Source organism: Camelina sativa, chromosome 13 (assembly GCF_000633955.1).
Source record: "Camelina sativa cultivar DH55 chromosome 13, Cs, whole genome shotgun sequence".
In the NCBI taxonomy this organism is placed as follows: Eukaryota; Viridiplantae; Streptophyta; class Magnoliopsida; order Brassicales; family Brassicaceae; genus Camelina; species Camelina sativa.
In genome coordinates this window covers 8,778,153-8,790,139 of record NC_025697.1, presented here as the reverse complement: position 1 = coordinate 8,790,139, position 11,987 = coordinate 8,778,153, and the positions used below count along the sequence as shown (strand labels likewise).

Sequence of the window (11,987 nt, the reverse complement as noted above, 5' to 3'; positions counted from 1 at the left end):
GTTTTGGAGATTTAATGAGTTAAAACTTTAATAGGTAGAGTTGTTTTTGGAAAAATCAGAATGTATAGATGTTGTTAAGATTTTATGGCAATAAATGTAACAAATGTTGGTCAATTTAAGAAAGTTTAGTATTTGAGTTTCTCTGCTGCAATGTTATTTATGGAATTGTTTTAGTGGTTAATGTTGTAAAAAAAAAAAAAAAAAAAAACTTAAAGGGCATAAACCAAAATGTACTTCAAAAATGTTAATATAGAATTATTTTCATATTAATTGTTGTAATTTTTTTAGTTGAAATGGAATGTAAAATATTTAGGAAACATAATATGGAGTAATGCTATTTTTAAAAAAATTTTAAAAATTTAACTTTCTAAATAAGTACAAATAAAAGAGTAGAACCAACAATGTACTTCAAGAATGTTGATATAGATACTATCATTAATTCCCTCTCTCCGATCGTATTGTCTTCCTAATCAGTTTTTAATCCTCATTTATTTATTCATTTTCTAGATTCTAGTTATGGATTAACGAGTCGGATTAATAGTAAAAGTAAAAGTAGAAGTCAACAGTAAAATAAGTACTCCGTGTGATTAATTCAGATAATTTCGTATTAATCCGAAATGGAGAGCGATTATGAAAATCTGAAATCTAGAAAGACTATTTGTAAAAAAATTGTACAAGGGGCAGGCAGGCACAAGATCATAAATCTATACATGACTTGAGCTTGACTTGAAGAACACATGAGTCTTTCTTATCCGGTATTCAAAAACCTATTATAAAAGACACTTCCTTTATCGAATACAGTAAAGAGCATTTGGTCAAGCTGCAATTACTGTATGTTGTCTTAAGTGTTTGTACTTCTGTTCCACATTGAACAACCTCCAGCTTTCTCCAAAGTCTTTAGACAAGACCAGCTTCAGAGCATCCACCCCTTCTGCTAAAGCTTTATCCATCTTTTCCAGCAACATAGAGCACACAAGGGAAATATAAATCTATCTCTCTATGGTAATCTAAGCCACAATGTTTTCAATGTCGATAACTGCTCATAGGCTTACCCGTTCTCGAGCTGCCATGCTGAACTTCTGCAACAAGAAAGCTTTTGGATCCATTTGTCCCGGAGGCTTTCCGATTCCTACAATTATAATAGTATCTTGATATGAAACCAATGATCTTCATGAGGGAGAGAAAGTGTTAATTGAAACAGAGGTTGAAACTGACCGATTCGTAGCCTTGCAAATTCCCTGTTGCCTCGAAAATGGTTCATGACACTTTTTAACCTGAGAAGACCACAAGAATAATAACTACCATATAAACTAATATCAGTCATACCCCAAACAAGTATAAACATAAGTGTTTCCGATACTGTTATTCAGATATCATGGTGGTAGATACTACAGTCTGAAATATGTGACAGAAATTGTCTTACGAGAACCAGGGAAAAGTTGAACTCTGTTTTACACATGATCACATCCTAGTGAGAAAAATGAGATATCATACCCGTTGTGGCATCCATGGCCTCCTTTTTCTTGAAGGCGAAGAACACCACATGGCAATTGCATGTCATCATGCACCTACATCACCAAATTCCAGAGTAACAATGAAATCAAGTGTCTTCTGGTGAAACAAGTCGTAAGGATTGTTTGGCCTTAAGCCAAAAACGGTAATGGGATTACCACAAGCACACGATTGAGAGGTAACTTGTAATAAGCAGCGAGAGGTCCACTCTGACCAGTTTCAAGAGAGGCACAGTTACTAACATAGTCAACCAAAGCTAAGAAGCTACATTATGCACAAAAAATAGGTAAATACAGCTAATTCAATTGCAATCATAGACACTTGGCAAGCCATAGATTTTGATGACCATATGTATTCTTCAAAAGTATGATACTGTCATGGTTGAAACCGTTAAATCATAAAGCTTCTCGTCAGGCCTCTAACAAGCAGATACCTTGGTTTAAATAGCAATGGATGAAGTTATGTAGATGATGTTCAAGAACCTTATTGGTAAAGAGACCAGTCATTAAGCCTCATGAATCATTCATATTTCAGATACATATACACACAGCCAGGATCTCACAAGTTTAATAATCTAAACAAATTTTGAAAGACTTATACTAAGAATAGGAAAAGAAGATTACTGATTCACCGCTCAGGTTCATGTAAGTTTGCGGCTTTGCCAAGATAACAGGGAGATCGTCCACGAAACCTGACAGAGAAACAACACAAAACCAGAAACCCATATAATTCAACATCAAACTCACACAGTTTTCGTTCATACAAGAGAAAGGAAAAAAGAAAAAAAACTCATGTTGCTCCATATACCTTGTCCCATTATAGCCTTGAAGNAAGTGTCTTCTGGTGAAACAAGTCGTAAGGATTGTTTGGCCTTAAGCCAAAAACGGTAATGGGATTACCACAAGCACACGATTGAGAGGTAACTTGTAATAAGCAGCGAGAGGTCCACTCTGACCAGTTTCAAGAGAGGCACAGTTACTAACATAGTCAACCAAAGCTAAGAAGCTACATTATGCACAAAAAATAGGTAAATACAGCTAATTCAATTGCAATCATAGACACTTGGCAAGCCATAGATTTTGATGACCATATGTATTCTTCAAAAGTATGATACTGTCATGGTTGAAACCGTTAAATCATAAAGCTTCTCGTCAGGCCTCTAACAAGCAGATACCTTGGTTTAAATAGCAATGGATGAAGTTATGTAGATGATGTTCAAGAACCTTATTGGTAAAGAGACCAGTCATTAAGCCTCATGAATCATTCATATTTCAGATACATATACACACAGCCAGGATCTCACAAGTTTAATAATCTAAACAAATTTTGAAAGACTTATACTAAGAATAGGAAAAGAAGATTACTGATTCACCGCTCAGGTTCATGTAAGTTTGCGGCTTTGCCAAGATAACAGGGAGATCGTCCACGAAACCTGACAGAGAAACAACACAAAACCAGAAACCCATATAATTCAACATCAAACTCACACAGTTTTCGTTCATACAAGAGAAAGGAAAAAAGAAAAAAAACTCATGTTGCTCCATATACCTTGTCCCATTATAGCCTTGAAGTTGACCAGGTTCATCTGAATTCCCACTGACTCAGCAAAAGTATCAATCATCTCGAAGCCAATCTGCAGCGTAGCCAAACAAGAGCAGAGAACTAAGAATACACAACCACCCAGATCTAAGTTATTTTAAACGCATAATCACTATAAACATTTGGGGGTACATTACGTTGTGTCTAGTCCCTTTGTATTTGTCTCCGGGGTTGCCCAATCCTAGAAACAGCCATGGTCGATGAACAGAAGTGCAGTAACAACGCCTCGACAACCTACTCAACATAGGTTCGAGATTCGGCCACCCAAGCCAATCAAAGTTTCGAGATTTCTCCAAAGACTATTAAATCCCTAAACCTTATTTCCAAAAGCAAGAAACCAGAAGAGAGATTATTAGTGTTTCAAATACTCCAAATTTTCAACACAATGTCATAAGATTCGACTAGCACTAAGCTACTGTTCTAAGATTTAGCGTTTTACTGTTGCGTGAACTAAGAACATCCAGAAACTGCAAAGCAATTGCACAATTACACCATCAGACGTTTAGACAACAAACTCCGAAATCAACTTATTTATTGGGGTTTCAGGAAGCCTCGAATCGTTCCCTTTTCAATAATTTCTATACAAACCTCAAATTGCAGCTGTAAAACTCAACAACTCACCCGTTTAAAAGCAATGAAAGAAACGAGAGGAGAGCTGCGATGTCCCGAGATACAGCCGAAGTCGTATCGACTGTAAAAAAATGGTCTTCTCCTTTTATATGTTGTGAGGTCATCGCACTAGTTAAGTAGACTTGGCTAACCCATTCTTATTCTAAAAAGATTGTATATTTTTGCTGAAGTCCTAACTTGGGGGTTTTCACTTTTCAAAAAAAAAATCGAAAGTTAAACTAGATCTGAATTGTCCAAGATAGTGCAGGAGTTTCAGCCTCTCTCCATGATGCTTGCTTGCTTTTGGATATGCTTTTGTTTTCGTAGATTCCCTTTTGGAGGACACCATTTTGTGATTACTACTTTCAACTAGATTGGGTATATGGATTTGTGGTATATGAATATGACATAAATCACCTTCAATAAGAGATAATATATCATTTGTAATGAGATAGAGAGACCAAACTCATTACTCATTAGAATCAGAGGCTGTCTGATATTACCCAAACCAAACTACCAAATGGATATTTGGAAGAGAACAATATTAAATGATTTTTTAACATTACACCCCATCACCGTTACATCGCTGTTGTTAATCTTTTCTCAACTAGTATGTATTTGCTACTAGAAGGTGTTTTAAACACACTTCCACGAGAAGTTGTACAATTTAGAAGATTTTTGCTCACTATGTAGTATGTTTATTATATGTTGACAAGAAAGAAAAAACATGTGATAGTAGTATCATACAAACTGAACACACTAACACTTTACCACCCCATGATTAGTTATATAAGTCCATGAATAATGATCCTCTTATTTCTATATGTTACAAAGACATATGGACTACATATTATTTGTACACAGGTTTTAAATTAAAAGTAAATTTAAAATGTATTTGTTAAAACTTAAACCTAAAACATTAAATGTAATATCAATTGTTTTATTTAAATATAAATATACTATATAGTATAAAAATGTACATTTTTACCATATAACAAATACACCTTGCAAACCCGATCCAACATGATTCAAAATTTGTTTGAATACTATTTAAATACAAAATAATATTGTGTGGAAATAAATTATATAAATACATATAGGATATATCTTTTTTTTGGGTAAGTAAAATTTTTGTGAATATTAAGATTTTTACCTTTTCACATACCTTTTATATATAAATCAATATATAATAAAATTTTATTAATTTAAATCAAAGCAATCATTATTATATTCATTCATTTCGTTTACATTTAATTCAAATATCAAACTTAGTAAAAAAAAAATTGAACACGCGTATCAAATATATATCAAGATTAAATAATAAAAATTTAGTTATTTACAAAAGTTATAAGATTTTGGTCATTTGATGTACATATTGAAGCCAATGGCAACCATTTTTTTGTTGGAGTAAGGAACGTGGAAGCATTATTAGAAAACTCATTTTTATTTACTTAAAAGTAGGTATTTTTATTTATCAAATATAGGAAATAATAGAAAACCTTAACTTTTGAATTCATAAAAAGAAAACAGGCATTGGTGATCAATTGATCCACCCTTGAAAGAAATACAGCTAATCACATATCATTGCTTACTTTTATTTTTTCCCCTTAATTTAATTGTCGCCACGGCCCACTCCACCTCAAATCACGAATACTTGGGAGAAAAAAAAAAAAGAAAAAAAAAGAAATATAATTATCTCTTCACAAACCTGATCCCTCTTCGCTCCTCTCCTTATTCCGCCTCTCTCTCTCTCTCTAGCCACTTTTTAACCCTAGTTTTTCCCGCCGCCACCTGCCATGGCTACCGAGGCGAACCAGCTTCAACAGGCGCAACTCGCGATGGTCCTCGGTTCCGATTCGGCGCCGTTCGAGACGCTAATCTCTCACCTCATGTCTTCTTCCAACGAGCAACGTTCCTCCGCTGAGGCTTTATTCAATCTCGCTAAGCAAAGCAATCCCGATACCCTCGCCTTGAAGCTAGCTCATCTTCTCCAGCTTTCTCCTCATCCCGAAGGTCGTGCCATGTCCGCCGTGCTTCTCCGGAAGCTGTTAACGCGTGACGACGCTTATCTATGGCCGCGTCTCTCCCTCTCCACTCAATCCTCCCTCAAATCGTCGATGTTGTCTTGTATTCAGCGCGAGGAAGCCAAATCGATCTCTAAGAAGATTTGCGATACAGTCTCTGAACTCGCATCGGGGATTTTACCGGAGAATGGATGGCCGGAGTTGCTTCCGTTTGTTTTCCAGTGTGTTCAATCTGATTCCCCTAAATTGCAGGAATCGGCGTTTTTAATCTTGGCGCAATTGTCTCAGTACGTTGGGGAGACTCTGACTCCTCACATCAAGCATCTCCACAACGTGTTCCTCCAGTGTTTGAGTAGCGACTCTGCAAGCTCCGATGTCAAAATCGCCGCTCTCAACGCCGTCATTAGTTTCGTTCAGTGTCTGTCCAACTCAACGGAGAGAGATAGATTCCAAGATGTTCTGCCTGCCATGATCAGGACGTTGACCGAATCTCTCAACAACGGGAACGAAGCAACTGCGCAGGAGGCACTTGAGCTTTTGATTGAATTGGCTGGCACTGAGCCACGGTTCCTTAGACGGCAGCTTCTCGACATAGTTAGTTCGATGCTTCAGATCGCAGAGGCTGATTCCTTGGAGGAAAGTACGCGTCATCTTGCCATTGAGTTTTTGGTTACTTTGGCTGAGGCGCGTGAGCGTGCCCCAGGGATGGTTAGGAAACTCCCTCAGTTCATCGACAGGTTGTTTGCGGTCCTTATGAAGATGCTCGAGGATATTGAGGACGATCCTGCTTGGTACAGCGCTGAGACTGAGGATGAAGATGCCGGCGAGACGAGCAACTACAGCATGGGTCAAGAGTGTTTGGATCGGTTAGCAATTTCTTTGGGAGGAAACACCATTGTTCCGGTTGCATATCAGCAGTTTTCTGCTTATTTGACTGCCTCTGAATGGCAGAATCACCATGCTTCTTTGATTGCACTTGCTCAGATTGCTGAAGGTTGCTCAAAGGTATAATATTCAGTGATAGCAGTTGAATTACCTGTCTTAAGTAACTTTTTTCCTTTATTGTTTCATTGTTTTTTGCTTTCAGTTAGATGTTAGATAAAGATTGATTCTGAGTTGATTTATCTTGGGAGGACTTGCCAAAACACATACAAGGGGTTTTCTATCTGATATTTAATATCCTGAACTTTGATATAGGTAATGATTAAAAATCTAGAGCAAGTGGTGGCCATGGTTTTGAGCCAGTTTCAAAGTCCTCATCCTCGAGTAAGGTGGGCTGCTATAAATGCGATTGGACAACTGTCTACGGATTTGGGTCCAGATTTGCAAAACCAACATCATGAGAGAGTGCTCCCCGCACTTGCTGCCGCTATGGATGACTTCCAGAATCCACGAGTGCAGGTAAAATCCCTTGTTTCTCTAAGAATAGAATCTTCTGACACTTCCTAAAGCAGTACCTTGTGATCTTTGCATGTAGGCTCATGCTGCTTCCGCAGTACTCAACTTCAGTGAAAATTGTACACCTGAAATATTGGCACCATACTTAGACGGAGTAGTGAGCAAGTTGCTTGTGCTACTACAAGTAAGTCCATTGTGTACTTTGTTTTCTAATAACAAAAAAAGAGCATATATCTTACACTCTGTTGAGTTTAAATGATTGACTTGGGATTATAATGGTGCTTCGTATAGAATGGTAAACAAATGGTCCAAGAAGGAGCCTTAACTGCTCTTGCTTCAGTTGCTGATTCATCACAGGTATCTATAAAGAAGTTGTGTAGCACCTATTGTTTTCCTTACATGCAACTCTTGATCTAAGATAATCTAAATTTGTAGGAACACTTTCAAAAGTATTATGATGCTGTCATGCCTTATCTCAAAACTATTTTGATGAATGCAACTGACAAATCTAAGAGGATGCTTCGTGCCAAATCCATGGAGTGCATTAGTCTTGTTGGAATGGCAGTTGGAAAGGACAGATTTACGGATGATGCTAGGCAGGTAGGCTATGCGTGGGTTAAATCAAACTTTACTTGCTATTAGAACGGATGCTATATGCAGGAATCCTATTCACTGTCGTATGAAAATATTTCACATGTCCATGCCAGGTCATGGAAGTGCTAATGTCCTTGCAAGGGTCTGAGATGGAGGCAGACGATCCAATAACAAGTTACATGTTACAGGTGAATTCTTATAATATGCTAGGTGTCCATGTTATTTATAAACTTAAGTAGGTAAGATCGCTTGCTTACAGTTACCTTACATTTTCGTAGGCATGGGCTAGGCTTTGCAAGTGTCTGGGTCAAGACTTCCTCCCGTACATGACTGTTGTGATGCCTCCTTTGCTTCAGTCAGCGCAGCTTAAGCCAGATGTAACAATTACATCTGCTGATTCAGAAGATGAAGCAGAGGATTCTGATGATGAAAGGTTTCCATTCTTCTTGACACTTCATCTGATTGTTATCATATCTCTATACCTTGCTTTTATGTAATTCCGATGCATAGAAAAACTAATCTTCTCTATGTTGTTGGAGGTGCAGCTTTCCTGCATTTCTCTTTTCTTGAAATATTTAACTATGCTCAGATACTGTCCATATAATGAAATGATATGTTTTAAGATTATATTTGTTTTGTTTTACATAACATGTACATACATAATGTTTTTGCTAATTCCATCTATTGATGCAGCATGGAGACCATTATCCTGGGAGACAAAAGAATAGGGATCAAAACAAGTGTTCTAGAGGAAAAGGCAACGGCTTGCAACATGCTTTGTTGCTATGCCGATGAGTTGAAAGAAGGATTTTTTCCTTGGATTGATCAGGTTAGCGTGGTTAAATAACTCCAAATTGTCTCAATATTTAGTATTGTTGTTGGGATCATCATGTAGACTGAATTTTTATACTATAGGTTGCACCTACATTGGTCCCTTTACTGAAATTCTATTTTCACGAAGAAGTTAGAAGAGCAGCTGTGTCAGGTATATCAGAAAATATATCATCTATAATCTATTTTTTGTTCATTAGAATACAAGTTTCTAAGAAATTGGATAATTTTCTCTCTCTAGCCATGCCGGAACTAATGCGCTCAGCCAAGCTGGCTATAGAGAAAGGAAAATCTGATGGGCGCGATTTATCCTATTTGAAGCAGCTTTCTGACTACATTATTCCAGCCATGCTGGAAGCTTTGCATAAAGTTAGTGTGTTCTGTTATTATTATTTTTTTTCTCTCTTTTTGACTTTGATTCACTATGTTGATCGGGTGGATGACTGGATTTTATGTAGGAACCTGATACAGAGATCTGTGTGAGTATGTTGGAAGCTATCAATGAATGCTTGCAGGTAAATTTTTATCAGCAAATTTGGTGTAACTTGGGCCTTCTTTTTTATGTGCTTCTTCAATGCTGTACTTTCCCTGATAGGCATGCTGTTTTCTTATTAATTTAGGTCATATATGTAGTTGCTTGTATTTGGAAAGCCAGACTGGCTTTTTATGTTTTCTCTACTTCATCACTTATTCATTCCTTCTGAGCATAGAGTATAGAGAGTGATGAATAATGTTGCAATTTCAGCTGTCCTTACTTTCATCCTTTCCTTAGTTTTAGAGTAAACGATATAGAGCTTATATTGAAGATGTCTTAATTATGTGCCGTCGTAGGGTAAATCATAGGACTACATTGGAAAAATGGTATCTTATAACCTGTGATTGTATTCCAGATCTCCGGAAATCTTTTGGATGAAGGGAAAATAAGATCCATAGTTGATGAGATAAAGCAAGTTATGACAGCAAGCTCTAGTAGGAAGCGAGAGAGGGGAGAGAGGGCCAATGCGGAAGACTTTGACGCTGAAGAGGGAGAGCTTATTAAAGAGGAAAATGAGCAAGAGGAAGAAATTTTTGATCAAGTTAGTTTTTTGTGATCCCCTCTTATTAAATGGAAGTATACTGTTTTCATTGTTCTTATTAAATTTTTCGTTTTTGAAATATAGGTCGGTGAAATATTGGGAACACTGGTTAAGACATTCAAAGCCTCATTCCTGCCATTCTTCGATGAATTATCCTCTTACTTAACTCCTATGTGGGTAAGTTGTCCTCATCACTTAAAGTCTTCTATTTTAGGTGCTGGGTGATACTAAGTGGAGAATTTCTATATTCAAGAGTATCTTTTGCTTTTGTTTTGTCAGTGTAGGTGGTTTTTGTTATTTCCAGAAGCTTGTACCTAACATATATAACTGAATTAATATAGTGTAGTATTTAGTTAAAAGTTGAGAAATTTTTGGCCCTCCGGTTCAGGTGAATATAGTTTCTAAATATGTGGCTGTTGCCATGGCTCTGGTACAATATTAGTCTTGGTTCGCCTTAGGTTTTCTGTTTTGCTATTGATTATTAGTTTTCGGATGTGTATTTGTTTAATTCAGGGAAGGGATAAAACAGCTGAAGAGAGAAGGATTGCTATATGCATATTTGATGATGTAGCTGAACAATGCCGTGATGCTGCCTTTAAGTAAGGATATACATTCACTGGATCATTGTACATTATCAGTTTTCAGCGTTCTTATGTGGTGTCTACCTTATATTCGCTGGACAGATATTATGATACCTATCTTCCATTTGTACTGGAAGCTTGCAATGATGAGAGCCCAGAAGTTCGACAGGCTGCCGTGTATGGGCTTGGTGTTTGTGCTGAGTTTGGTGGATCTGTATTCAAGCCTCTTGTTGGAGGTATGGTATTCTTTTGCCTGCTGGTAGTTTTTGGGGGTTTGATCCATATTTTGCAGTTAAATAACCGTTGTTTTTGTTTCAACAGAGGCTCTGTCAAGATTAAATGTTGTGATACAGCACCCAAATGCTCGGCAATCTGACAATGCAATGGTATATGATAATGCTGTGTCCGCAGTGGGAAAGATCTGCCAATTTCACCGTGACAGTATCGATTCCTCTCAGGTAGCTTATGATACTTGCAAGGTTTCGCGATGGCACTAATACATATGTGGTTGCTTCCAATGATTCACAAGTTACCTTGTTTTGATTTTCATAGGTACTTCCTGCGTGGTTGAACTGTTTGCCTATAAGTAATGATGTCATTGAAGCCAAATTGGTTCATGAACAGCTATGCTCAATGGTTGAGAGGTAAGTAATGTGGATTCTAAGTTACTTACCTCTTATTTTCTTTTCTCATTCCTTGTTCTAAAACGCCCTTGGTTGATGATAAACTTGCAGGCAAGATGTGGACATTTTAGGCCCCAATAACCAGTATCTTCCGAAAATCTTATTAATATTTGCCGAGGTTTGTTTAGTTACGCTTTTCATGGACAGTTTTCAATCCTGGATCTTTTGCATTTATCGTACTAATAGAGAAATCAATGTGTCTATTGGCGGCCAGGTGCTTACAGGGACAAATGTGGTGACAGAAGAGACAGCAGGTCGTATGATTAATATATTAAGGCAACTTCAACAGACACTGCCGCCATCGGCATTGGCATCAACATGGTCAACACTGAAACCGGAGCAGCAGCTTGCCCTCCAATCCATGCTTTCCTCCTAAAAATCACTCCAATCCAGTCTCTTTGTTCATCTACAGTCTTGTGAGCTCTGTCTTCACTACAAAGCGTCGTCAGTTTTGCATTTATGTGTTTAAAAAGCTTTTCTCTTCTTTTGCATTTTTCATCAATTCTTTTTTCGAGAGGGATGATGATAGGTCCATCCTTCAAAAGTTACAAAATGAAAATTTCTATCTTGACGATAGGAAGTGTATATTAGGAGGGAAGGATGAAAGTGTTAGTGAAAAGAGTGTCATTGGGGGAAAATTTGGTATGATTCCCCAAATACACATGTTTGGTTGGTGTCGGTGTTGGTTTGGGTTTGAGAGAAGATGAAGTTTTGGTGCTTATACGAGAAAGAAGAAAAACAGAAAGATTTGTTTTTTTAAGTTCTCTTTTTTTCTTTTTTTTTTTTTGTATGCAAGTGAGAATTTTGGAAGAATGATTCTTTTCTCACATTGCCATTGTTGATTTTGTACTCTTTTGGATACTCTTGGTCTTTCCTTAATAAAAAAAATGTCTTGTTTTAATTTTATGATTTCGCTGGCAGACAGCAAGTAAGCAGCTAAGCTTGGTCGTTTTAAGTTGTGTGTCAGGATGAATTGGTGCGCCGGCCACGAGGGGTCCGTACGAAATGTTGGGACCCCACAACATCACATCTTCACATCTATAATCTATCTCATCTGTGTCTTTGTAGTTTGTACCATAT

General features: G+C 37.2%; 2 protein-coding genes across 4 annotated transcripts; one reads left to right on the top strand and one right to left on the bottom strand.

The window, feature by feature from the left end:
• Window positions 629-4,034, bottom strand: LOC104736049 (peptidyl-tRNA hydrolase, mitochondrial). Of its 3 annotated transcripts, none has more exons than XM_010455963.2 (9): window positions 3,733-4,034; window positions 3,249-3,427; window positions 3,061-3,145; window positions 2,877-2,944; window positions 2,412-2,462; window positions 1,495-1,568; window positions 1,216-1,274; window positions 1,053-1,129; window positions 629-950 (listed from the first exon to the last, which is right to left on the bottom strand). In XM_010455963.2, exons 2-9 carry the CDS (start codon window positions 3,354-3,356, stop codon window positions 816-818), a joined length of 657 nt encoding a protein of 218 aa, XP_010454265.1. In that variant the 5' UTR covers window positions 3,357-3,427; window positions 3,733-4,034; the 3' UTR covers window positions 629-815. The 3 variants fall into 3 exon arrangements, with proteins under 3 accessions (XP_010454265.1, XP_010454266.1, XP_010454267.1); XM_010455964.2 differs by having other exon boundaries at window positions 816-950; window positions 3,249-3,421; XM_010455965.2 differs by lacking the exon at window positions 3,733-4,034 and adding an exon at window positions 3,551-3,705 and having other exon boundaries at window positions 816-950.
• Window positions 5,429-11,813, top strand: LOC104736048 (importin-5). The gene is made up of 19 exons (XM_010455962.2): window positions 5,429-6,749; window positions 6,942-7,145; window positions 7,222-7,326; window positions 7,434-7,499; window positions 7,578-7,742; window positions 7,850-7,924; window positions 8,015-8,169; window positions 8,430-8,565; window positions 8,652-8,721; window positions 8,809-8,936; window positions 9,026-9,082; window positions 9,458-9,643; window positions 9,728-9,820; window positions 10,157-10,242; window positions 10,327-10,460; window positions 10,546-10,682; window positions 10,777-10,868; window positions 10,959-11,025; window positions 11,122-11,813. The coding sequence occupies exons 1-19, from the start codon at window positions 5,517-5,519 to the stop codon at window positions 11,281-11,283; spliced, it is 3,351 nt and encodes a 1,116-aa protein (XP_010454264.1). The 5' UTR covers window positions 5,429-5,516; the 3' UTR covers window positions 11,284-11,813.

What these genes read in the sequence shown, in the direction of transcription:
- LOC104736049 (XM_010455963.2), bottom strand. Translation starts at nt 3,356, where the DNA reads ATGTTGAGTAGGTTGTCGAGGCGTTGTTACTGCACTTCTGTTCATCGA. An exon ending in TGAACCTGAGCGGTGAATCA is followed by an intron (nt 2,463 to 2,876) that starts GTAATCTTCTTT and finishes GAAACTGGTCAG; the next exon opens with AGTGGACCTCTCGCTGCTTA. An exon ending in GCATGGCAGCTCGAGAACGG is followed by an intron (nt 951 to 1,052) that starts GTAAGCCTATGA and finishes TTGCTGGAAAAG; the next exon opens with ATGGATAAAGCTTTAGCAGA.
- LOC104736048 (XM_010455962.2), top strand. Translation starts at nt 5,517, where the DNA reads ATGGCTACCGAGGCGAACCAGCTTCAACAGGCGCAACTCGCGATGGTC. An exon ending in TGCTGGAAGCTTTGCATAAA is followed by an intron (nt 8,937 to 9,025) that starts GTTAGTGTGTTC and finishes GATTTTATGTAG; the next exon opens with GAACCTGATACAGAGATCTG. An exon ending in ATTCAAGCCTCTTGTTGGAG is followed by an intron (nt 10,461 to 10,545) that starts GTATGGTATTCT and finishes TTGTTTCAACAG; the next exon opens with AGGCTCTGTCAAGATTAAAT.